The sequence below is a fragment of the Corvus hawaiiensis genome, chromosome 26 (assembly GCF_020740725.1).
Source record: "Corvus hawaiiensis isolate bCorHaw1 chromosome 26, bCorHaw1.pri.cur, whole genome shotgun sequence".
In the NCBI taxonomy this organism is placed as follows: domain Eukaryota; kingdom Metazoa; phylum Chordata; class Aves; order Passeriformes; family Corvidae; genus Corvus; species Corvus hawaiiensis.
The window spans coordinates 37,571,138-37,598,201 of record NC_063238.1 but is presented as its reverse complement, the minus strand read 5'-3'; the positions used below and the strand labels follow the sequence as shown (position 1 = coordinate 37,598,201).

Sequence of the window (27,064 nt, the reverse complement as noted above, 5' to 3'; positions counted from 1 at the left end):
TACTTATTTCCTGCATTCATTGACCTCTTTACCAGCATGACAGCAAGATAGAGATGTCAAAGCATCAGGTGTCCAGAGAATCAGGCAATAGCCAAAGAAGTGTCACCCTCTGCTGAGGGAGGACTGCCACATGTGCTGCCTGTGTTTTGGAACCAGCACCTGGGCTACCAGAAAACAAGCTCCTAAAGTTTTCTGTTTGTGCCTTGCACAATGGCTTTTTTTATTCTTGCCAAAATAAAAAAGAACACTAAAACTGTGTGACAGATCATCTGGGTAGATTGCATGAATACTCACTAAAACCAGCAGGATTCCCCTACTGTCTTTCCTCCAGTAGGAGGTACTCTGCTCTTTGAATATTCCTTTTTGGACTATGACAATTACATGGGGAGATTACAGGGCACCTTTTGGAACACTTTGGCAAGGGAACTTGGTCCTTAGAATAGTTTTAAGGCAATTAAGTAATTTGCTCTTGTAGTTCAGGTGGGATTAGCAGTGAAGTGTTGGAAGAAAAATTATTTGGTTCAGATTTTTAAACCTAAGCGATCAATTTCTTTGACTGAAGTGCAACATACATCTTCTCATGACCAGCTTAAGAGATTTTGACAACCTTCTAGCTTCCCACAAAAAATTCTGTTTTTTTCACTTAACCTCATTAGAGCACAAAACATAGAGCATATATGTAATGAGACATTTCCTGCTGTTATTGTCTCAAAATAGACAAAGAATAAAAGAAAATATACAGAAGGGGTAAAGCTGGCTTGAAAATCTTCAGAATGAACACAAGTAGAAACTGCAAAACTCTCAAAAATAATAGAAATTCTAATTGTGGCGGATCAGCAGTGTTTACATCATGTGCACAGCTGGAAGCTTAAGGCAGCAGAAGCCTGTTTGCTGTCAGGGAGAGCACAGCCTGGGGAAGCAATGGCCTGGATCAGTTCAGTCACAGCAATATGCAACAAGAGTGGCTTTCTCTGACTGCTCTGGTTTGATTGCTCTGAAGGAAAACCTTCCAAAATACAGGAGATGTAACTGCTTGGCATTAACAAGGATGACATGCTAGTTCTGGAGATGAAGTATGATTTCCAGCTGACTTTTTACATCTAACTTTCATGTTGAATCACAGCACCTAGAAATACAGATGTACAGAAGAACCCACCTCATTCTGTCACTGTTTCCTACATGGATGGCATTGCACAGAGAGACTGCCCTTGGCTTCAGCTTTAGGTGTGCCTTTGAATGTTCACCTAAAGCAGAATGGTGTTGTCCTGCCTCTGTGGAGAATTTCCCTGGACAGTTAGGTGGGGGCTGATCTCCGGTGTCAGTAGCTCATCATAAAATCATTAAGGGCTTGTGTTGGAAGGGTCCTTAAAGATCACATAGTTCCAACCCCTCTGCCATGGGCAGCGATGCTATCCACTAGATCAGGTTGCTCAGGTCCAGGAGCAGCTCTGCCCTCTACTCCAAAAGCTCTGTCCCAAAAGTTCTAGGTAAATTACTTGCTGCTACTGGAAAGTTAAGGGAAATATTCTGCAACTGTTTCAAAGACTAAGAGTAAGGCAATCCCATTTTCAGGTTCAGTGGCGTGTGTTCTTATGGATGACTAAAATCTGGGTTAGACATCTTGGAAATCAATGGCTGTGAATATAATGGCTATTGAACTTGGTGTTTCTCTCATAGGTGGCAGCTTTTTTCCCCTATCTGTGTCACTTCCAGAGCCCTGGGTGACTTCAGTGAGGGACAGCTAGTGGGAGGTAATCCCTACTGCTAATTTCCTTTAGCTGTGGTTTTTAAGCAGCAGTAAGGAGCTATTCAGAGCTTTGCTTGAATATGTGTTCACATATCATTAAATTGTTATTATGACATCATTAAACTCAGTACTGAGAGTCCATGTGAATCAGTACCATTATCTGATGTTTAATCCAGAACAGCAAGTGTGGAGTACAGAAAAAAGTAAAGCCTGGAATTATCAAAGTGTCAGACTTGAATGTACAAATGTTGTATGATGAGGGCGATGAGTTCAGTTTTACTTTTCTCTCAGGGCTGCTGCAGGTTCAGGCCTGTTTTGTTTCCCAGCTGGCATGAGAGTGTTGCCTTTGGATAATGCCCAGAAGTTTGTCGTCAGAGGGGGTGTTCTCCATGCAGAGGTGCTCTGTTGTGTGCTTGCTGATGCACAGCTGGACTGCCTGTGCTGAAGAAATTTTCCACAGCTGTATCTCTTTGTACTAAGCAGGATGTGTGTCAGTTTTGCTGCTCTTATTTTGTGTGGCTGATCATGTTTCCTATGTTTCTTTAGGGTTTGAGGCTGCTTCCTTTCAGTTAGTTGTCAAAATTTTAATATATCTTTTTCATCCGTCAAGTTTTTTCTCTTGGTAGCTGGAAGTTGGTCAATATAGATCTTCCTTTTCAAGACCAGTTTTTAAAACTGGGTATTCACTACTTTTCCAAGCCTTCAACTGGCTGCTTCCTGCCTAAGTATAGCTTCAAAAGTATAGCTTTTTCAGCTTATTTTCTACCATGGATGTGTAGGGCCTGTCTGCTAGACCCGTACAGATGATGCAGAAATTAATGGAAACACCAAACATTAGGACTTAATGTAGCATGAAAACTGAATTCATGGCAAAACAAATCTTTCCATTTGCTTTCAGCCATCCCTGGCGTTTGGTTTTGTGCGTGTGATTTTTCTGTCCTTGCCATTTCACTACTCTTACAACCTGACTTTAAGAAATTTTGAATTTTAGGAAGCACAAACTAAGTAATGAGGATCTTAAACTGTAATGCCCTCATGAAGACTCTGTAGGTGGAGGCAGTGGTACTCAAAGCAAAGAAGTAGTAATATATTTTTATGTATAGACTGGTGTGTTTACTGGTAGGCATAAGGTGTAATGGAAAAGCAATCAGCAAAGTAGGATGCAACTTTCAAAGGAACTTTTATTTGTGAACACCATAAACAGACATCCAGATGGGAAATGCACTGTTAAAGGAAGGAAGGATTGCTCTTGCTGGGGGGTTTTGGGTTGCTTCCTTCAGGTAGCTTGTGTGCAGCTTGTCAGACTAATGATGTCATTTTCCTGCTGCCATAGTTCTGGAGTGCTCTAAACATGCATTCCATGTACTAAAACATATCCCTGCTAAATTTTAAGATGTGTTTGTGTCCTTGGACAAAGCTGTGGCATTCTGGGCTATGGGACTAATTATGCAGTAGAAGCACTGCAGAATTTTATGATGACCTTTAATATTAATCTTTCCTAGATGATTCAGCTCAAGAGCATCACTTTTTTTTTTCCATGTGAAACACTGTGAATTTTATGAAGTTTTATATAAAATCCCAAAGCTATATAAAAGCTTGAACATGTAGAACTCCAGCCCCTCTTGTAAACGCAGCCTGGAAAATGATAACAAAGTTCTCTGCCTGTAATAGGCACTAACCTGGAGTGTAGATGGGTAAGGCTTTTAAATAAGTCAGCTGAGGATGGTGAATTGCCTTTTGCCCACTTTGAAGGATTTTGGAAGGGCTTGTTTTGAGAAGAAAGGAGTATTCTGGTACTGGATGGTTCTGGTTTAGACATCCCCTCACCAGTGCCACCTGTTGTGGTACAGGTTGTGTGCTCAGCCCTTGGGAAGATCATATTGTATCTTTGGGTGCTGAGGCTTGCAGGCAGTGGAAGGCTTTTGCCCAGATGCAGTCCCAAGTAATTCAGCATGTGAAAATGCTTAAATTTGGTAATTTTATAAAGGGACTTGCTTGGGAAGAATGAAAGATGTCTCTTAACACAATGGCCATTTGTGCAAAGTTTGAGTTCACATTAAGCTCTAGAAGGCTAAAGTTCATCCTAGAAAAGGGAACTGGCCATGCATGGGAACAGAATAATATCCATAAATTATACTTTTCTCCTCAACAAACAAATAAAAACCTTCATGCACTCATCATGGAAAACTTCAGCCCAGACATTTTGGCAGGGCTTAGAAAGAGAACTTGTAATAGTAATGACCAAGCAATTTTAATAGGTGGTAGAACAAGTCTTCTATGTACTCAGAAACTGAAACCCATATAGTACGACCTCATGAATAAATGTAAATTAAGAAACACCATCAACCTTAGCTGTGATGCTTTGTAACTCAAGTCCTCATCATTGCAACATCAATGTGAAAATGCAAAACATATAAAAAGAATCCACTATATACTTGCAAGGGTGCAACCTAGAGAACCAGACAACATTCCTCATCTCTGAGTATACCGTGAGCCTCTCCCTTCTGGAATAATCTCGGTGTTTTTGCCTCTAACTTTGACAGAACCACCCACTTGTTGAAGCGGCTGCAGTTGGGCAGCAGCTATGGACTATTAAAGCATGGCAGATTGAGAATAGGAGGGGGCAGGGAGCTTGTCCTGACACTGGTGAGCTGCAGGAACAATAGCTTGTTTCTTGTCTGTTTAGAACATAATCTTTGTGGCAGAAGCCATCTCTTCCATGTTATGAAATGCCTAATCCATCTCTGCCCCCTCGTAACATCTCTGTTGTTTCCTCTGCCCCCAAAGCCCAGCCCAACACCCCAGTGCCCAGCAGGTGCCAGGTCCTGTATCAGTGCATCACCTTTAATCTGTGTTTCAGACCTTTGTGCATGGTCAGTGGGAGGATGGAGGGGAGGGTGCTGGGGCAGTGGAAGGAGACAGGTTGGCTCCGGGGTGGTGTAAGGAAACAAAGCCTAGGAAAGCAGTTGATTGCTCTTCATCCTTTCCACCCTGCAGTGCTGCCACCCACAGCCTGGAGCCCTTTAAAGCTAAAGCACAGCACTGGCAGTGTGAATGGGCAAATCTGTCTTTCTAAAGATCATCTAGTTCCAACCCTCCTTTCACTAGGCCAGGTTGCTCAAAGCTCCATCCAACCTGGCCTTGAACACTTACTCTGCATTATTGGACAAAACCACTTGTGACAGAGGTATGACTTGAGGCAGTTTCAGGTGCCAAATGCTAAAGAAGCATGAATTTTGGAGAACTTCATTAGGGTTTGTAATCTGTGCCTCATGGAGTTGCGATGTTATAGTGTAGGTAGTATTAGGGATTGCTAAAATAGGAAAAAGCCCTAAGGCATTGAAAGCTTTGCATTTCCCTGCCAGCTAGGGAGAGATAGCTGCTCATTATACTGGGAGGGGGTACACAGCAGGGGTGTCCCTTGGCCAGCTCACCAACCCTTCCCACAGCCAGCTTCTACTCCTGTGAGATATGGGAGGACCCCAAGCTTTCTAAGGAACATTCTTCATTGCATCCTGCAGTGAGAAAGTTGTGCAAGCTGTATTGCAACAGTTTCTTGCCCAACATCTGCTGAGTAGACAGAAGGGCTGCTTCCAGCTCCCTGTGTTGGTGCTACTATCCATGTGCAGCTGCCAGCATGGTTCATGTGTGTGTGGAGAGTGACCAGCCCCTGGTCTGAGGAACTGGCAGTTTCAAAGCTGTGTCTGATCTCAGAGTGACCACAGCTGAGCTGTGTCCATCAGGCACTGGAGCCAGTGGCAGGAGTGAGAACAAGACAGAGGAGGTGGGCTGGAGCTGAGCCTGGAGATCTCCTCTCTCTCTGCAGCAGAGAGCCCCAGCTGCTGGCAGGCGGGCTGGGGGAGATGCTGTGGCCCCCCAGCTGTGCCTCTGTGGTGGGTCAGCTGCTGGCTCTGTCCCTGCAGTTGTCTCTGTGTGGCTTCACCCGGCTGTTACTTGGCGCAGGGCTCAAGTTCTTGGCTGAAAGGTTTTGGTTTCCTAATCAGATTGATTAGCACATAGCATAAGTGTGAACTTAAAAATGGTTAAAACTTTAAGCTCTTCTTATTTTTTTGGCTTTGAAAAAATCAGTTATGCTACATTATTCTAACAATCCGCATTTGTTTTTTTTTTTGATGCCAGCTCTCATTTTCAACTAGGGCCTTCAGGAAAACATGCAGGTGGAGTAACTCACAAAGTGTTGAAAGAAAATAAAAGTAAAATGGTTAGAAAAAGTGATGAAGTTGAGTATCAGCAGTGTGCTATGCTTAAAGAGGGCTGGGTGTTTGCGGCTCACAGGACACCTACGAACTGGAGACCACCAGGCAGCATAGCTGTTTCAGTTCCCTGATAATATTTGATTTTATGCTTTGACTACTGACCTTTTCTCATTTGAAACGTCAGGTTATTTAAACATTCTGCTTTCAAACTTCCTTTGCCTCAAGTTATTAACTTCTGGTTCCAAATTGAGATAGTGTGTAACTGGAGGCTAAGGAAGCCTGGGGTGTCCCAGGTAGTTGAGCGTCTTCAACCTTTGTAACTTCCTGCTCAAATTGTTTATTCAGATCCTACTTAACTGTCAAAAGTCATTTGCCTTTTTTAAAGGGGAGGAGCTGCTGCAAAACCTCTTTCATGATTTATTGTGTGGAACGATGTCAGAGAAAAGCAGTAACTGTACACAAAGGACCTCGTGATACCAATGCCTGTAACAAAGAGTAGTTTAAACAGGGCAGTGTGGGGGCAGATGCTTATGCACGAACTGTTTGGATGCTTGCAAATGAATCACTGGATTCACAAACAGGAAGATTGAATTTGTCAACTTTGTTACAAACTACCTGAAATGTAAACTGCACTTAGAGATGTATTATGGCCTATAACTGTACATGGGTGCTATGAACTGCCTTGTCTTGATGTCCCTTTGTCTCTGTTTAGTCTCTGCTTAGTGGACACAAGTTTTTTTTTCAAGCTGCTCTCCAGTTTGCAGTAACCATGTTTGTTAGGCCAGTCAGACAAGTTTACAGCATTTACTGTTAGTGACTGGAGGAGCTCTAATTTACTGTGTGGAAGGCTCAAAGGCTGTTTGAGCATCACAGTAACTTTCCTTCACTGTCAGAGACCTGAGCTGCCTGGTTTTTTTTTCTGACCTGGAACTGATGTGGATAATTACCAATCAGCTTTTTCAGAGCTTTGGAGACGTTGTAGCTCTCTCCATCCTTGTCTCATCCTTGCTTAATTGTTCTGGGAGCTGCTACAGGTACACGAAATCTCTGCCACCTGTCCTTCCTACCTTCTTTGGTGACAGTGCTGAAGACACCTGTAGCTTTCAAGGGACAAAGTGCAGAGTGATGTCACTGGCTTAAAAACACCTCCCACCTGCAGTCCTGGAGCACAAGTTTCACGTGGTCCCTCTCTCTCCAAAGAGAACACCAGTTCTTGGGAGCTGCAAACCCTCAGTGTCCACAACTCTTTCCCTCTTTAACATTAGATGCTCATGAGTATTTCATCCTATATGCAATGTGGTTGCAGTCCCTCCTGCTTGCTCAGCCTGCAGAGATGAAAATGCCATCAAGATGCTCTGGTTACCCTTCTACGCATCAGTACTCAAAAGGAGAATAATCTGTTGCCAGTGTTTAAAAAAGCAGTTTTGAGGAAATTGCCTTTTTTATGAAACACTCAGGCAGGAGCCTTTTGTTGCTCTTTGTTTTCTATCATAGCACAGAAACAAAAACCAGTTGGGTGTGAGGGCAGAGAAATCCTGTACAGCTGGTAGCAGTGCCCCCAGCCCTTCATGGGTGTGAGGCCATCGTGCTTGATGATGCACCCCATGGCACAAGCTTGGACAACCCTACATGTGCCTTCAGAAACAAGAAGTTTGATATGGGGGTCTTGGAACTTGTTTTTCTTCAGTGCTTGAAAGGAATTTGGTCACATATATGCATATTACCTAATGTTTGGTATTTAGGATTGCAACATTGCTGGGATCTGAGGATGGCCTGATGGGTGCCTTCTTAGTCTCTTTGCTGGGATCTCTGTTATGCCAAGCCAGGCTGCACATTTATCTTGTACCTTCTGCTACCAAAACAAGGCTGCAGCAATGATTGTCCCCCCAGCAATGATACAGAGGGAAGGGAGATAGATTCTGAACCTTTAATATCAGAATAATCCGGCTCCTGATACTGATTTCTGAGTTAATAGCCTTGGTAATGACCATTCCTGTAGTGGTTTTGGAGCAGTGAGATTGGGCTGGAATGGGGACAGAAAGGCCTATGAATGAAATCAGTCAACACAGTACTGCACAGATGACTTCACCCTTCCCCACACCTTCCTTGCTTCCTGGAGTCTGGTGCTGTTCCTACTACTTGGCAAAGGTAGATATGCCATCAGTTTTAAAGCACTTTGCTAGCTGCAGAAGTGTCTTAAACATTTAGTTTTCTCTTAGCAGTATAATACTTTTAAAACAAACCTCTGAGCAGCAATTGCAACAGGTGTCTGGGTACAGGATGGTAGGTGGCTGCTGGGTGGAAGTGGTTTTTCCTGGAGAGGAGAATTTGGGACCTCTCAGCAGGCTGAATTGGCCAAGCAGAGTGAAAAAAAGTTGTTTTTCTCCAAGTTGGCAACTTTACACTACTGCTTGCAGATATAAATGAACTTTGTCTTTGGAAGGCATCTGTGAGGCAAGTGCTTTGAAATGTGTACAAAGGGATGCTTGTATGGTATCTGTTTAGGAGAGTTACGCAGATACATTAGCTTTGAGCTGCCCTGTCACATAACAGAGGGCAGCACAAAGCACCTATTTAGAAAGTATAAAATTTGTGCTGAACAAGGGTGGTACAAAGCCACTTCCCCATCTTTCTCCTTGGAAAATAAGATGTTTTTTACAGTGCTGTCAGCAGGGCTTTGTTTGCCAGCTCTTATGAACAAACAGCATGTTGTTATCCCACCTTATCACAAGGTTGCTGCTTGGTAGGAATGTTTCAGGTATTCCTGATGCACAGAAGGAAAACCCAGAGCTTGGAAATGTCTGCTCGAAAACATTGTGGCTCCAAGATATGGTATCTTTCCAAAAGTGAGAACTTGGTGTAGGTAAGGCTTTTGTTCAGCAGACTTGGTGGCAGTCATGCAATCTGCTGGTCAGCACTTCCTAATGCTGGTTCTTTCAGAAACATAGAGCAACAACTTTGAACTATTGTGAAATAGGATTGTTTTTTAAAGCTATAAAAAGCATCCATCTTGTTCTTTTTTGGCACAGTTTTATTGCTCATTTGCAGTCAATGCTCTGAGTCCCTGAAAATCTGAAAGTACCCCATGTAAACATCTCTATTCCACAAACAGTAGCTGTGGCTTTGTTCCCTGAACCACTTCTTACTGGAAAACTGCAGCAGGGGACCTGGCTTCTTACTATCCTCCCCTATGGGCAAACCATAGAAAAACCTCTTGCACTTCTAGTCCCTATTGCAGAATTAGGTACAATATTAAGGTACTTGTCTTAACAGAACTAGCTGAATTAAAAAAAAAAAAAGCCATTTGACTTAGGTTCAATTGCATATGAGTATTTCAACCTCCAAATATTACAACAGCATTTATTTTTCCTCTCTGCCAGGCACAATGGCTCACTGTATAGAATGGCAGACTACCTAGAAGGCTGTAATCCCAAAAACATGTAATGTTTGCTAAAATGTTGCAGTTGCTCAAAATTTTGAAAATTTTTTTTGTGCTTATTCTTTGTGATTAAAATCTGTAACAAACCAAACACAATGGAAAACCTGGAGAAAAGGGTGAACCAGGGCCACTTAAGTCTCCTGACTTTTTATGTACCTCTGATGTCATCTCGTAAATTTGGATTACCAAGCACTGACAACAGGATCAGTTTTGGTCCTGCCTTCATGCCTCAACTGGTGGTGTAAAATATTAATGAAATGTTTCTCTAAATTTAAAATCCCCAGTCTAATTTTTACCAAAAATCTCCCCAGTTGCATAGCTAGCAAGAAGGGTTCCTTAAACCCAAAGCTATTTCCATGTGCATGGACACCCATGTTTTTCCAGCATTAACTCTTCTAGTCTGAGTGTGTCCCTTCATAGCTTTCTGCAGCATCCAGCCATCCTACTGTCACCAGAGCATCTTTGCCCAGGGACAAATGCATCGGGTTAACCCATGGGGCAGAGTGAAAAAATAATGCTGCTGCCACTGCCTGGATGCTCCTGTGGGCTTCACAGCCCTTCCTGTGCCATCAAGTCACTTATGTAGACAGTGTGATGGGCTTAAATCAGATTTAAGTCAGGAGATGGGAAATCATGGTTTAAAGAATCGATGTAAATTCTGTTCTGTAGTTCTATGTTTATCTTCAGAAGATAATTAAAATATGTTCAGTTATACTTAGTCAATAATTCCTAAATGTGTTTCAGCCTCTTGTCTTGCTTTGAGTACACTTACTCATATGCTTTACTGGAGATAGTTCTAAACTTTTCTTAAAAAGTAAATATTTAATTTGTTTTATAATTGTGTATTGCTGATGGACAAAATTGGAAATTTATTAAAGATGCCCAAACCCCACATGATATGCATTTCTCCAGCAGGCTAAAGGATATGTAATAAATACTTTGACTTCTGTATTTGTCATCCTGCTGCTACAACAGTCCTAGTATCTTTCAAGAGCTGTTTCTAGTAATTCATTACAGCTTCATAGGGAACAGCCCTTGGGCTCTGGTGCCTTATCTTTGTCATGAGAATGAAAAGATGCTGTTCTCGACTCCCTGTCTGGGCTGATGTGGTTGCTGAACTGAGATGCTATTGGTCCACTGCAGAAGGTGCACTGCACCTGAGCCATGACCTCTGACTGTTTGTCTTGGCAGTCACCTCTCCTGGGGTTTGGCTGTGTCTGTGTTACCAGTTAAGCTTCCTGCAGCTGAGGGCTGGACATCACAATGCCAGTCCTGTCCTAGAGCAGGATACAGCAATCTTGTTCCTTCCTTTGACAGTTTCGAAAATATTATTGCATGAACCTTGTTGGTGTCCACTTAAAGAAGTATCTGATTTTTAGCTGTCCTGAAGAATGGAGCACATCAATCTGACAGTCTAATGATGCTAATATGTGTCCAGTTCAGTTTTCTCACTGTAAAAATCTGGGGGATAGTGAGGGATCCTTGCATACACTGAGGGGAAAAAAAAAAAGTTTTCAGAAACAAATATTCAAGCAAACTTCAGGAGTTAGTTGTGTAGATTTGGTTATGCCTTCTTTCACCTGTGGGATGATAGTTTTCATGGTTCTCTCCACTGGTCCCTGCCCTGTTTCCTTCTGCATTCTCTGCTTTGAAGCTGCCAAACATCTGTTTGATCTTGCAGTCTTAATATTTCTTTAATCTTGTATTGTGCAGGAGTGTGTATATAAATAAACCAGGGAGGCATTTTACAAGAGATTTTATAACCTTCTTGCAGAGGTCTTTTAAACTATAACCTGAAAGAGTGGGTCACTGTGGGGGCTGGGTGGAGCAGGATCCTTACTTGTTCCTGTATTTAATCTTTGATGCAAGCTGAGAACAAATCTCTTTTCCTCTTTGCAGATATCAGCTACTGACCATGTCAACAGAGTTCCAGGATGCTCACCTTGCAGAGGTGAAACCTCTGGTGGAGAAGGAGGAGGTAATTATTTTAAAGCATTTTAGAGCTTATGTGTTTTCTGTCAGGACTGCTGTTGGAACTGCACATAATATTAGATTATTTTAAATATATTGTATGGAAGAAACAAGAAACTGAAGATGGAGTAAGAATAGTTTTTTGGGTTGTTTTTTTTGATAATGCAAAACTGAGCCTTAATTATTTGTTCTTGTTGTTTGGTTTTGTGCTTTTAATATGACGGTGACATTTTTTCTTCTCTGAATAATGACAGCTCTGGATGCCTTTAACTGTATCAAATGATGCCAGTTGGGCAATCTCATGTACATCCCTCTATAGCTACAGACTTCTCAACATAGACTTTGCTCTGTCAGCTGCCTCTCATGGAGAGAGACTTTACATCTCCTTTGGGCATAGCTGACTCCAGACGTAGGGCTGAGTCCCCTCTGAGTGCACTGAGCCATGAGTTACAGCTGGCTGGGTGTGTACAACCCACGGCCTGGTGCAGTCATTGGAGTTGCAGTATAGAAACATCCCAGCTTTTCTTTTTATGAGCCTTGTTACACTACTTTTCACCCCTTATTGCACCATTTTTTTTCAAAAACGTATCAACAAAATCTGGATTCAGTGTCTATCTGACTCTTCAGTGGTAGCCATACTCTGTTTTGGTATGTTCATGGCAAAAAATTCACTGTAATATGTAAAAAAAATCTCAACGTTTTCTTGAAACAAAACTAAGATTTTTCTCCTGTTCCCAATGACATTATTTCTTGACAATTATGTATATATATGCGTTGAGTTTTTTCCTGGTCTTACACACTAGAATTCATTGCTCTGTCTGCTATGGCCTTTTTTATTCCCTCCCTCTTTCATGTAAACACTTCAGAAAATAATTTCCACTTGTGATTGCAGTGAAATGGATAGAGAAACTTTAAACACAGCTCCTTTGCCAAGGCCATTGCATGAAAGCAGAGCTTGTTTGGCCACCACTGAATGCAGCACTCCAACTTTTCAGAGACTAAGACCCGTTTTTAATGCCCATATTGTTCAGTATTACCAAAGCAAAGGAGATTCTAAGCAGAAGTCCTGTTGGTACTGAAATATCTTTGCTATAAATTTCAGAAATATCTTAAAATACTGATTAACTTCCTGGATTTCTGTAGCACATAGATCAAAAGTTGGAATCTTGACAATGATCCCTGTATGCTTTTGTTCATGATGTTGCCTTAATTTTGTTTGCATGGGGCAAAAAAGAGTTTGATTTCCTCTGTGGCCATTTTAATATAGATGAAGGAAGTTACTTAGTGTATTTTGAGAAAGTGGAAAGGGTTGCCCTGAAGGATGGTCAGTCCATATTAAGATGGACAGCGGAGCTGGTTTTGAGTGGCTTATTGGGTGATGCACTCTGGAGTTGAGTCCTGGCTTGTTGTGCTTGAGTTTCTGCTACAGCCAAGTCTTTGCTCCTGAGCAATGATCAGCCTTATTTCATATGCTGTTGGTACAGATGCCACATTTACTTATTCCCTTCAGTTCTGGGTCCCACTGGGACAACAGTGGCTGAAATGCTGTGTTTAAAAGGTCATAAAACCAACAGTATAGCAAGATTAAAACACGGCATATTGTCTAAAGCTAAGGCTGTGTAAAATTATTTCTGCTCAGTCAGAAATAAGTAGTTGTTTGCATGTCCAAGACTGTGCCAAGTTGCCTAAAAGTTACAGCTGTGAGAACTACAGGTTGTACTGCAGTGCTTTGAGGGTCCCCCATCTGAGATGGTATTGCCTAAGAAAGCAGCTATAGTGCTTCTGACATCTGTCCTTAATTTACCTGGGTTTCTGAGGCTGAGTGACCTCCTTGCCAGGATTCTAAGCTTTCCTTTTTATCTCAATATTATTTTTCAAGCTTTGGCCTCTTTTGCACTTTGCAGCATAAAATGTTTGCTTGGCTGCTCTTCCCTCTATTTTCAGCCCTGCAGTGGAAATAAGAGTTTGATTTCTTTCTTGTCCCTTAACAAAAGGAGGTAACTACAAGACACTTTGAAGCTATAAGCCTTGTAGACTCCTGGAGGTGGGGAGGTTGTCACCTAACTCCTTTCCTGGTGGAGATCCTTGGCTGGTGCAGGAGCTTGTCACTAGCAGCTATAACATCTGACAGGTTGGAATGGACCTCTCCATGTCCATCCAGCCTCCCAAACACTGCAAAGACTAAGTTGGGTTGGAATAAGACCCTTTCCACCTTCCACATCATGTAACCATGCTCCAGTAATGACTGCTTAACTGAGTTGCAAGTGTTCAATGCATTCTTGAACAAAGACTTCCCATCCCAGGCAGGACTGAGGCTGTTGGCTGTCCCATTGCTACAATAAGCGATGCAGAAAAGTTCAGTGTTTTACTGCTCCTTTTGAGTGTATTGCTCAGAGATTTAACAATAACTGAGGATGCACCAGCTTTTGTCCTTCATTTTGCTGTCTGTAATCTAGTACTTTACTGCTTTCATTTCTCCATGAAGATTAGTGGGTTTAAAAGCTCTTGGGTGAATTTTATGCTCATCAGAAGAGCTTTTATTGAATGGACAGAGAGAGCTCTCAGCTACAGAACTGGTGGGCTAGAACACATATCCAAGCATAGATTCCTGTAGCTGCAAGTTATTTCCATTAATGCTTTCAAATTTCTTCACAGGCTATAACTCGCCTCCTTCCAGACTTCGATGTTCAGGCAAGTAAAGCTATTATTGTTTTTTTTTTTTTTTTTCCTTTTTGCAAGAGGGGAGATTGAATTGACATTTGAGAAAACAGCAAGATGTGACCAGAAGGGACTGCCTGCTTGCCAGGAATGTTGTTACTGTGGGAGAGGGGTCTGAATGGGGCTGTGCTGTAGCGATGTGAAGGGGACCACGGGGGGCCTTTTCAGACTGGAACTGAGAAAGTTTTAGTCAAAGGAGGTGGCTGGTTTGCAAGCAGTTCTATTCCTGCTAAGAGAATGAGAATCTTTGGCAGTGGTAGTGAAAACAATATATTCCCCTCCCACATGGACACACACTTTCCCCTGTTAATTTGCTTTCATTAGCAATGTGCATGCATTTCCTCGGAGGAAATGTTCCTCTGGGCGCATCCCGTTATGCTGTTGAAATTTTCCAAAATATTCCTGAGGCCTGTGGAGTGGTGGAAGGTGCTAAGCAATAAATTTTGTCAGTAATAGGAGTGATGGTGTCTCTGTATTTTTATTTAAAGTCAGAACATACAAGTTCATAGCACACCACTAGGTCACATAATGGCCCTTCACTGTCCCTGAGTGTCATGCTTTTGAGAAATGACTTGGTAACTCTCCTGGATCCTCTAATTTTATTGTTATTTGGGCTTTTGACAGAGAAGTTTGTCCTTGCTTGTTCTTAGCTGAGATTAAGGAATTGCATGGTTGCAGGAGTCAGGCTGGATTGAAGCGGGATGGAGAGCAGGGAGGGTGTACCTGCCTTGACAAGCAGTGTGAGTGGTGTTTTCCCACTGCTGAGGACAAGGAGTATGTGTTGGGAAAAGAAGCTCACTGGGTGTCTAATTTTTATCAGGGGGTGTAGAAATGGAGGCAAACTCTGACGGAATAAGGAAAGCTATTAAATTGTTCTAGCCTCTGTTCAAGTCCTTCAAGAAAATAACCCTTCTCTACTTTACTGCATGTTGTACTTTATTAGCACCTGTCTGTATTTTTATTCAATGTTGTGCCAATTGCTTAAAAAATACAGCACAAATTCAGTTTTCCTTGGAAACCAAGGGAGACAGCTATCTTGGACATTTTTTTCATCTTTCAATGGTTCTTACTTCTATAGCAAAACTGTAGTTTACACTAATCCTGCATCTTCCCCCTCATCTTTTCTAATGAAATCCAGTACCTGAAATCTTGATAAATATAAGTTAAAGTTGTCACCATGCAGCTTCTTGCAGGACTGTGCACAGCATGGGAGAAGCTTTCTGTTTGGGTCCAGATTGATCACTTGGTCTAAATAAATTGAATCCCAGATTAAGTCTGCTAACAGGAATACTGCGGTATTTTGATTAAGAATCCAGAAGTGACCCATATTTCATTTCTATTCTTAGAATAAATTGCTTGGTTTGTAAACCATGTGTGTATATATAGATTTTTTTTAAACTTGCAAGATCAAATTCGCTAAGCCTTTTTGCTTTTCTTTTCTCCGTGTTTTGGATTAACTGTCACTAATCCAGAGCAGTGGTTCTTGTCATTTAGCTCTGTTCTGCCAGCTCTTACTTTTTTTAATGATCTATCTTTGTTAAGAGTTTAATCTTTGGTTGTTCTAGTTCAGAAAGAAAAAATGTGGAAGAGTCTCAATGCATTTTGTTAAGAACTGTGACTGTAAAGGAGGCTTAGCTTTGGTCCTCAAAGCCACAAGTGCCCTCCCTATTTTTCTTTAAGTTCTTTTTTTGTTGATTTGTGGAAAAAGTGGTTTGGAGCTGCTATGAGAGATGTGATTGCTTGGTTCATTAGAGAAGTTCATGTGTGGCCCTAGGGCACCCAGGTCACTCCAGGACTGAGACTGAAGCTGAAGTGTGCTCTTACTGAGCAACCTCTCCCATGAACCACTTGGGAAGAGGATGGGCTTGGCCAGGGAAGGAAGGTATTGGTGCTTGGCAGGATGGAGCTGCTTATTTAATGCCTGTGTATGGGTATGGGTGTCCACCAAAGCCACTGCAACTTGGTCCATCATTCTGGGAACAAGTTAAGCAGTGTTCACTTAATGACTTTGTTTCTGCCCCTGAACAGTAAAAAGAGCTGTCTGTGAGGTGTTTTCCTTCTAAGACTAAATTTTACATAGTTACTCAGGTTTACCAAAAAATAGATTCTTACTTCACTTGCAGTTTTAGACAGACTGGAGTTAAACATAGCTTTCCATTTTTAAAGTAAGCCACTGTATAGTGGGGTATTGCTCTTCTGAAAGCACATGTTGCAAGACATGTCCATAGTTATTCTCTGGGGGAAAGTCTTTGCGAAGTTACCAAGGGATGGCCAAGACCAGAGATGAAAGACCTGACAGCTCTGAACAACTTCTAGTCAGCAATTTGTCTGTTACTATGTCTGTCTGTGGCACCTACCTGAAAATTGAAGTAAAGGTCCCTTGTGTCTCAAGAGGGAGAGTGTTCCTGGCCAAACCTGTTTTAGCATAATTGATGATAAACCGGTGCAGGGCACTCTGGCCTGTGTGGCTTTGTTGTCTTCAAGCCAAGCACATTTTAGCTGTATTTCCAGTTTGGTGTATTTGTGTATGCTCTAGCTCGGTAGCATTGGAGCCAGTGGAGACCTGGCTCCTCATCACTGTGTGTATTCTCCCAGCTCTGTGTTTCAGTCCATCAGGGCTCTGCTTGCTCAGAAACTCAGCAAAACTTGGAGCTGTGTGGCAGCTGTAGGTGGCAGAGATGAGTTTGTCCCTTGCAATCCATGGCTCGTGGCCATTCGTATCTATAGGTATGCAAGATCTGTTTCTGCTTTAGTTCCTCCTTCCTCCTGCCTGCTTGGGGAGAAGGGAAGAGCTGCCCTGCAAGGGGAGATGAATCAGCTGGTGCACGTGGCAGGAGGGGGTGGGATTCCTGCTGGCACCGGTGGACGTGGTTTGGGGCATTGCAGTCTGCTGTGTGGATTTCCTCATCCTTTTGGGACACTGAAGGAAAGGGATGGGGGTGGCTGTGGTTTTGTACTTGGCAGAGCAGGGTGACCCAGTGCTAATCAGACTAGGAAGAATCCCTGGGCAGAGCTATCACAATAATCTGCGTCAGTTCCTGCACCAAAGTTTTTGTTCTTGGCTTCCACCTTAGCAGGGTCACTTACATTTACATCTGAAGTCATCATCCTTGCTAATGTACCTGACTCCCAGCCTGATTTGGGGAACTTTTTTCTTAATATTGCTAGTTTAGAATAGAAATGTTAACAAAAAAAGAAAAATAAATGGAAATGTAGGCATTGGGGTTTTAGGAAAAAACAAGCGTATGAATTGTAATTCTATTTTAGAGTAGAAAAAGCTAGGGAGAAAATGCTAAAGAACTTCAGGGCAAAGGGGGTTTGAAACTTGACATTGAAATACCACATTAAAAGCTCAAATATTTTTCAATCTGCAGCAAATTGAAAAAGAGAAGTGAAAAAATAGCCTATGCAGGTGTTACTATAGTAAAGTTCTTAAGTAATATGAATTTAAAATATACAGTCTCCTAGCAATTTAAAAGCTATTTAAATCTTTCAAAGCTCCAAAGCTTTTTCCTCAGTCCTAAGGCAAGAGAAGGGAGTTGTATTTAACAGTCATAATGTTATGAATTAAAATAAAAGCATGAGATTGTAATTTAGGATTAAGTATATTTGAAAGCTTTAAAATAATTGTGATGGAATGCAGTATTTTACTTAAAATATAAAATATGAAATATTTAGCAAAATGTGCAGTGTGCATGTGCAGTTTTCCTTTTTAGATATCTGAGATATTTTGGTTGCATATTTCGTACTTCAGAAAACAACTTGTTCATAAACATGTTTTTTTAATCCATATCTTCCTTAGCCAGGGTTGAGACAGGAAGGAATAAATGAGCCCTCCTGTGTGATAACAAATTGTCTTCCCTTTCTAACCTCATGAAAAAATAAAAAGGTCACTTGAAGCAAAAATAAAATCTATTTTAGAATGTACCAGCTCCTTCAAACTGAGACAGCCTCCCTTAAATTGCATGTATTGGAAGTATTTTTATGTTTGTGTTTAGTGCACTAATATAAGACTGCACCTCTGTTAAAGTGAGAGATGTGAACAGATGGTGTGTTTGTCTTTATCCTTCTATCGGATTAGTGTACCTTGGATTTTTTTTCCAAGATAGTGTTTTAATACAAATCAGTTGGTGAAGAGCCTCTTACTATAATGTTGATGTTGATTGGGATGTGCTGCCATCTGTTTTCAGTGCTCTGCATTTTGAAAACATCCATCCCTACATCACGTAGACAAATCTCTTGATCTTTAATAGGATCAATAGGGATGTGAAGTTGTTGGTTTGATGTCACCAAACAAACTGGTTTGAATTGGTTGTTTTTTTAGACCCTTACGTGTATTTCCTGTTAAGAATTCATGCTACGGGAAAATAGCACAGCCCTTTTGAATTAAGGGAGTCTCACTGTGATGCTAATGAGGAATTGAGCCAATTGTTAAACTGACTGTTATGCCAGTTGTTTGGGAGCATGATCACCTGTTGTCTCTGAACTATTTTTAGTTGACACTGAGGTTGAACTAGACTCAGGTTTCCAGTTCTGGAAGAATTAGCTGTGGCGGTCAGTGGGATGTGAAGGTTCAAGGGTTTGGTTTTATCTACCATGAACAGACTTTTTCTTTCATGCATGAAGGAGGAAGATCCTGAATCTTGAAGGTGCTTCCTGCAAAGAAAACAGGTTCTGGATTTTCACTGTTGTTACCGGAAGGCTCTAGCAATACAAATCTGATTATATGAAATGCCTATTAGTCTCTAACTGAGGAGAAAATAATTTCAATATTCTACACTCAGCAGGAATTATGTTACACAAAAATGCTTACTCTCATTACTGTGTTGAGATTGCCAAATTATTATTTTTTTAAATTAGCTAAGTGTAAGAGAGTAGAATGTGGAAAATATTAATTGCCATCATTATTAATTTCAGCTGTTATTAATTGCTGAAATTGTACTGGCACTGAAAATCTCTTCAGGAGTATTGTATAATGATAATACCCAAATATATATTAATGATGTAGAATGTTATTGGGGCCTTGAGCAATCTGATTTAATGGGTGGCATGCCTGCCCACAGCAGGAGGTTGGAATTAGATGATCTTTAACATACACTATTAAAATATAATTGTAGAAAGGCTTGGGTTGGAAGGGATGTTAATGACATACCCAATGTATACCATACAATCCCATATTTTCTGTAAAAAACTGAACTTGGTGACACTCGTGTGCTGATGTAGGAATCCTTTAAACTAAATGTTGCTTATCTACTTTGGAAAATACTAGATATCAAACATTTTAAAAGCCTTGGTTTTGTTGTTCAGAATCATTGTGACTTACACTAATTTTTTAGTCTTTTGTGTTTACTGGAAACTTTAACCCTGGCTTTTAGGAAAGAACTCAATTCTGATTTAATTTAGCATAAGTTTGGGGTGTTCCAGCATTTCAGATGACAAAATGCAAAATGAAGCTAAACTTCTCCAAACCTGGTGGAAACAGCAACAGGAAAGACTCTGCTAATTCCCAGGTTTGAAATTTGGCGCTTTTATGTTGTGTGGCAGGGACTTAGTTCATCTTTGATGTCTGACCTCTGTTGAGTATATTCTTCCCCTGATCAAACCTGGCTCAAATCCTATTTAAGAATGACATCCTCGTGAATTAGTCTGTTTTGGTTTCCCCAGCTGGCATTATGGGAGTCATAAGCCTATGTAGGAGAGCAGCTTGTCTATATAACCCAGTTCCATGCTGGGACAAAGTAAAAACCTGCCACCCGTCCTCTGTTTGACTTGCTGGATTTGCCACCCTGTTTTGCCTAAGGATGGTCCTGGATGTGGAAGATACAGCTTACTTGATAAGTAATGCAGTGAGTATGCAGAGGAATGAGTCTATAAGGAGATATAAAAGCTGAAAACTAGAGTTTTGATGGAGTATAGTTCAGAGAGCAGCAATGCTCATCTCTCCCCATGTACAAGGGGCTTAGATCTTGATTCAGTGCTTCAGTTGTAACTTAAAATTGATGTAATTGTGTAATTAAAAAGAAACTAGATTAAATGTAGAATGGTGTTGCCTAGAATCCTTGTTTTCAACAAAATTTGCAGTGCATTCCTTGTATCAAATTAAGGAGCTGAGATTTAGATTGAATTATTACCTGAGATATTGGAAGAGGTTTTTTAAAAAGGCTTTTGCAGAGGCTGTACACCTCTGATTTCTACAGCATAATTTTAATAGATTTGAATTTAACTTGGATTTTGCCTCTGGGTGTTACTGCCTGGAACAAGTCAAGCAAGCCCTGCAGCAGCAGGCAGTGGTGAATGACATGGATCATATCTGTGGCCTGTGCAGTAAATAAAGGATTCTGGTGAGATGCAAAGACTGGCTGCTACCTATATAATTCTTTGATTGTTATGTAAGTGTAACTGTACTGTAAAAAAGTGTCAGACAGAACAGTGAGTTTGTGATTCCCTTTATACACATTTGCAAAATACCAAATTGTTTATATTCATCTGAAGTTCAAGTGCAAAAGAAACAAAAACTTTTCCATCTTTTGTGTAAGTCACATCTAACTTAGAGATCCAGAAGATGGTGCTCAGGGGGACTTTGGTTTGTTAACAATGGTGTCCTTGGCTTTAAGATCAATAAGTAGTATAAACTCCTGTTATCCCAAATAATAGTGGTTTACTTCTTAATGTTGTTTTTCTGATAAGCACCACAATAATGTCATGGTTATTTTGTTCTATTAGCAAACTTCAGACAGTTGGGTTTATGCTCAGGTCTGAACATCACAAGCCAAGAAACAAACACGTAGCTGTCACTTTTATTGGGGAAGGCTACTGCCATCACAAGGCTTCACAGTATAATAAATCTTTATGGCAAATAAGCAAGTACAAGCTACTTAATGCTGCTTTCTTTGGGGAAGAGTGGTTATTTGCTCAGCTAGAGTTCATTTCCTAGAAATCAGAAATATTTTATCTTGGTGACTTGTACTTTTGCAAAGGTTGAGAGTCAGAGTTGTAAGCTCCTGTTATTTTAGGTGTCACTACAACAAACTGCTTTCTTTATGTTTTCTTATCCTGCCTTTTAATGTGGTTAAAGTGTTTAACTATTCCCTCAGCATGTGGTTAGAGCTAGCAGCTTGAGTGCTTCTGTAGTTGTATGTGGGCTGGAGTAGGTGACAGTCAAATGTAAAATGTTATCACAGAGCCCCCACCATGGGGGAGAACGGGGGGTGTTAGCATAGGATTGCAGAGCATACCCTGGGATGGGGCAGGACCTCTGCTTGTGGTCGATCAGGGTCTGCTGCAGCAGCTGTGGAGCACTTGGACAATCCCTGACAGTCTTCCTGTTCTCTCCCAGGAGCAAGATGTGGAGACCGTGCACGGCTCAGTCCGTGTCACCATGTGTGGCACTCCCAGGGGGAACCGCCCGGCCATCCTCACCTACCACGACATCGGGCTGAACCGTAAGTAAGCTTTAATTACCAGCACAGGTTCTGTGACAGCACTGCCATAATCAGAGGTGAGAAAGCAGCAGTGGCTAGGAAACCCTTCCCAGGTCCTTGTTTGTTTGTGTGCATTGGAAGCTGTTAATGGCACCTAACTCTCACAGCAAGTGTAATTCTCAGATTTTTTTTTTTTTTTTTTTAATCCTTGTGCAGTAAATAATTGGAATGTTTCAGTTAAAGGGGCAAAAGATCTCTGGTAGTTCATAGCAACTGTGTATGAATGCTGCAAAAAAATCTTAAGAGGAGGCTGATGGTATATTACCAGCAGGACTGAAAAAACAACCCTGCTGGGGCTTTGGGTCCTGTCTGATAAGCAGTCTCGTGCTGCTTGGATTTATATGCATTATATGTCAAGTCAGTATGAAATGGGTGCTGGCTTTGTGTCCTTAGCCAGCCTTTTATCTCATCTGTCATATAATGAGCTAATATCCAGACCTGGTCTAGTTTGATCTTTTGTCAGACGTACTTGTTGCACATAATTCACTGTTTCTTAATCAGCTATCAATATTTAAAAACACCTGCAGATCTTGAAAGTCTGGCTATTGCAAGGGAGTGAATATTACTAGTAAGACAAAAAAATCTGCTTTCTTGCCTGTGTTTTGTGGAATTGTCTTTAGTTTTGATTTTCAGTGAATCAGGGCAGAGAAAATCTGGAACTTAACTTTGAATTAGAGCTTTTTCTTTCCAGAGTTACAAAGTTTTCCTGGACTTGCATATTCTCCTAAAGCTGATTTGAGCTAAAAGCATTTTATATTCTGCCAAGATATTTTGCATATATATTGTGTGAGGACATTCAGAAACACACACAGAATATTGAACCATTTTCTAGGCATCTCAAAGATGGTGCTTTCCACACCAGAAGGAAAATATCCTAACGCTTTCCCCGCATGAATATTTCTTCATAAGATCACCTCAAAACTTGGAGCCTACAGCACTGAGTGTCCCAGAAGGATGATTTTTGTCTTGAGCTGTCTGCAGCATCTGATCACATAATGTTTAACTTCTAATATTTGGGCAAAAGGTCAAGCCACAATCTTATCCTTGAATATTCTTTTTTCTCCATTTGTTTTGTCACAATTTTAAAAAAATTAAAAGGACAAGGAAATTGATAATTTAATCTAAGACAAAACCTGGGATGAATACCCTTGGCTACATTTTGTTAGTATTTTAAGTTTGCATAAAGAATATTTTTTTGAGGAATTAGGTGTACCAAGCAAATACTTCTAGTAGGTACAAAAATAACTTGGACAAACCTTAGCTGACCTGATCGATTCAACTTTTCATTAACCTGCAGGATAGGTGAATAAATTATTTTTGTAGCTGAAAACTTAGTATTTCCTTCAGCATAATTATTTCATATTTTCTTTTCCTTCCCAAGATAAAACTTGCTTCAATCCTCTCTTCAACTTTGAGGATATGCAGGAAATCACCCAGCACTTTGCAGTCTGCCATGTGGATGCACCTGGCCAGCAGGATGGAGCACCATCTTTCCAGGCTGGGTGAGTTCTCTGGGAAAAACAGCCCATGCTTTCATAGTTATCCTCTTTTTGGAAAAAGAGTCTTGATCTTTGATTTCATTAAAAGGTACTTGCAGCAAGCACAGTAGTTGGCTTTTGAACTTAAATCCTGACACTCCATTTCTAAAGTATTGGAGTTCTGGGAGCTCTGTTTTGTTGTGCCAGTTCACAGTAGACTTTGGGGCTGCAGTTTTATGTTTTAGCTCTGATAATGAGACTGCTCGTAAAGCAGTTCCTTGACAGATGTCTACATCTTGTCAATTCAAATAGTGAATTAGCTTATTTTGTAATGACATCCTGAATAAAAAATACAAAATAAAACTATTACTGTAAATAAGACAGGCATTAACCTCTACATAATGTCCTTCCTAAATCTGTGGTCTTTGTGAAATGGCAGCATGGTAGATGTTAAGTTGATAACCTACCTGGAAAATCCAAGTTGTTAGGCAATAACAAGGTGATGAACCCCCCCAGAATGTCATATCTGCATATTCCTGACTGTACCACGTCCAATGCTGTAACTCTTGGAAACCTTGAGCACTGTCATTGCCAAAAGGCTTGGCCTGTTTAGGTCAAATGAAAGAGGTTTACCTTGAGATGCCCCTTGGACAGGAATCAGCTTGGCTGAGGAAGGGAGCAGCCAACATGCCAAGGGGAGGATTCAAGGCAAGGACCAGTTGTTCTGTGAGAACTACGTATTAAGGAGCTTATAAGTACTCTTATTGCATGAGCCAGTCTATTTCCCTGCTTAATTTTTAAGCTGGTCTGATGCTGTTGTTAGCTGCAATGCCCCAGTTGTCTATCAGAGCAGCCTACAAAGCTATTTCAGTCATCCCTTCTTTGCATTTGTTTAAATCATGAGCTTTTAAGTGCCTTAGCCCTTGTGTCCTGGACAGGTGTTATCGCTTCTGAGTTGTCAGCTGCAGAGGGCAGCCGTCATGATCTGTGGCTAGTAAAGACTTCTGCTTGACAAAATCATGATGGCCGTGTAAGAAGCTGTATTATGTTTACCTGCCCTTCAACTGGGAGACCAGCATGCCTAAATTAAGTCATAGAATTATGGCTTGATTTAGAAGGGAAATTTACAGGTTATCTAGTCCAACCCCCCTGCAATGAGCAGGGACAACTTGATCAGATTGCTCAGAGGCCTGTCCAACCTGACCTTGAATGTTTGCAGGGGTGGAGCATCCACCACCTCTCTGGGCAACCTTTTTAAGGGTTTTCCACCCTCATTGTAAAAAAAACCTTCTTCCTTAGATTTAACTTGAATCTACCCTCTTTTGGTTTAAAACCATTACCCCTTTTCCTATCACAACTGGCCCTGCTGAAAAGTCTGTCCGCCTCTTTCTTATAGGTCTCCTTTAAGTACTTTAAGTAAGTAAGAAAATAAGAAAAGCTGCAATAAAGTCTCCCAGACCAAAGCTGTTGCAGTAACACTAGCTTTTGTCATTACAAGGTTTAATTTACCAACAAGAAAATCTAAGAAAATAAAACATTTTGCAGGCCTTGGTGGTTTTTGCTTGTTATATTTTGGAGGCTAAGCTAGAGAATAATTAAGTGTAATTCTGATGGGAAGCAGAGATTTAAATACATCTTAGGCAGATGTTTTCCAGCTCTACTCTGGGTAGATTTTTTTTTTCCACATGATACTCAGTTGAGATTTTGCTCAGAATTTCCTTCCCTCAAAGTTTTGTTTCTGCTTTGAAGAAGGCCAGGAGCAGTAAGAAACAGCTGTTTTTATTGAGCTTTCCTCAGCAGCTTCATAGCCTTTCTTATGCCTTCATTTTCTCCATCAATAGTAATGGAAAGCTGTTCCCATTTATCCTATGGTAATGTTTGTGTCCCTAAAAACATGCATGTAAGTTTTTTGCCAAATATCTGGAACTCACTTCTGTAGTCCCTGATTCTGAAATACAGGGGAACTTTTTTGTGGTGGACCAGCAATACAAACCCAGTGAATGTGGTTGGAAACTCATCTCTCTGGTTCAAACTTTTTCATAAGGTCATAATGTTAACTTTCCTTGGGAAAGATTCATTGTGGTCTATTTTGTTCTTAGACATCCATTGTCCTGTAACACATAGAACATATATAGATTATGCTCCTGTTTCTGGTAAATTACTAAATTGCTCCTGATTTAAATTCAGCTTGTACACACAATGATCTCATGATGACAGCATTTGCTATTACATCTACAGTGATCACTGTCTCTAAATATGCCAGTGTACACTGCTGGATGTGGTGTAATAACTCCTCAAAAACATGCTTGTCGTAGGTATGTGTATCCCTCCATGGATCAGCTGGCTGAAATGATTCCTGGAATCCTGAAACAGTTTGGGTGAGTACAGAATTGTTTACTTATTTTTCTCATTCTTCTCTCTGTGGCTCACTGAAAGAGCAGGCATTTGCTTTGGCCTGGCTGTCTGGCATTTTGTTTGCTCAAACTACACTTGTGGTTGTTTTGGATTCCTGTGTTACAGATGGATTGCTTTTGCCTTGGTTTCTGAAAGAGCTTATTTTTTGGCCCTTTTTGAAATGTCTGTTTATTTTTAAACAGGAAGCAACTTAGGAGAAATCCCATGTGCCTAATTTAGGGGCTTACTCCAGTATTCTCTGCATCCCCCTCGCAGGGGCAGGGCACAGACAATCTGTTCTTCCCACTGTAGCAGCCCACGTTTTCCTGTGTGGTTAAGCAGGAAAAAAAAAGCACAGTCCCATCTGAAGACATTTACTGTTTTCTTTTCTGTGGCTTGAATGTCCTAGGGGGTCTTTCTGACCTCCCTAAGCCTCTTCTACTACCAAGAGCAGATGCCAGGTTACCAGTTAAAACACCTAGTGGCAGTGTTCCTGGGTTGTCTACCTGCACCATGTTTGGGGGTTGTTTTCCCTTAAAGCTCAGCTTTAGTAGGAGCTGTAGGTGAGAAAGATGCCCTTTCTGTGGAGTTTGTGCTCCTGGTACACAGTGGAGAGGGCAGGTAGACACCTCCAAGGGGTTTTCAGAACAAGGAGAGAAAACTTGGCATTCAGGTTTAGGCAGCTTTGGAAAACAGAGGCTGGACCAGCTCCCCAGTTTAGACATTGCTCAGTTATAACCAGCTCTTACTGCAGACCAGTTTACCTCACTACCTCTTTAGGGGATGTGTATTTTTTGAACTGCCTAATGTCAGGCACAGAGCTGTCAGTTCTGTTGCACTGCACAAAAAAATGTGATCAATAACATCAGCATCTTGAAAATCAATTAAACTGGAGTGTATTTACAAAGTCCTAATGAGAATGAAAACTACCCTCAGGTATTTTCCTAAAAGCATTGAATAATCTGTTTTTCTGAGCGCTTTTGTCTAGCCTTCCCTTCCATGTATTCTCTAAGACCTTGAAGGTGATGCTTTAAACCTGATCTCAGTTAATGCAAATATTTGGTTTGTTTCTGCCCCGTTTGGTTATGAAGTTTAAAGTTCATCACCCCAGTGACTGGGTAGCAGGAGATGTTTCCCTGCCAGCTTTCTTTTAGAGAGGAACCAGTGCCCCAGTTGGATAGCTGTGATGGGGAGGCAGGGAGAGTCCAGGGAGGGGGGACCTTTGTATTCAGGCTGCAGATTTCAGGTCTGTATCTTACAAGTTTTCTGGCAGAGACTAATCATTTCCTCCCAGGATCAGAATAATGCTGTGGCTGCTCAGTATATTTACTTAAAGATAAGTGAGGATGGCTGCTGCCCTGCAATGCACGAGGACCAGGGCCCTCCAAGTATTGCTGGGGCCACTGATGTGGCTGAGGGCTCACAGCTTGCCCAAACTGAGCCCACCCTTCTGTAGATACACACTGGCATGGGAAAGAGGAAGGCTACTGATGTAATTTATTTTTAGCACTCTTCCTCATTTGTCTCTTCTGTTTTATTGCTGTGCAGGCTGAAGACCATCATAGGAATGGGAACTGGAGCTGGTGCCTACATTTTAACCAGATTTGCTGTAAGTTTTG

General features: G+C 41.2%; 1 protein-coding gene across 3 annotated transcripts in view; it reads left to right on the top strand.

Annotated features, from left to right (window-relative positions):
- Window positions 1-27,064, top strand: part of NDRG1 (N-myc downstream regulated 1) — a 39,828-nt gene that overhangs the window by 2,311 nt on the left and 10,453 nt on the right. For 2 of the 3 annotated variants that reach the window (XM_048286544.1, XM_048286546.1), the window contains exons 2-7: window positions 11,303-11,381; window positions 14,030-14,065; window positions 21,429-21,534; window positions 22,955-23,075; window positions 25,367-25,429; window positions 26,994-27,054. In XM_048286544.1, coding sequence (XP_048142501.1) covers window positions 11,303-11,381; window positions 14,030-14,065; window positions 21,429-21,534; window positions 22,955-23,075; window positions 25,367-25,429; window positions 26,994-27,054 — 466 coding nt within the window. Of the gene's footprint in view, window positions 1-11,302; window positions 11,382-14,029; window positions 14,066-19,805; window positions 19,939-21,428; window positions 21,535-22,954; window positions 23,076-25,366; window positions 25,430-26,993; window positions 27,055-27,064 lie in introns of those variants that run through there. The other variant, XM_048286547.1, reaches the window with a different exon arrangement.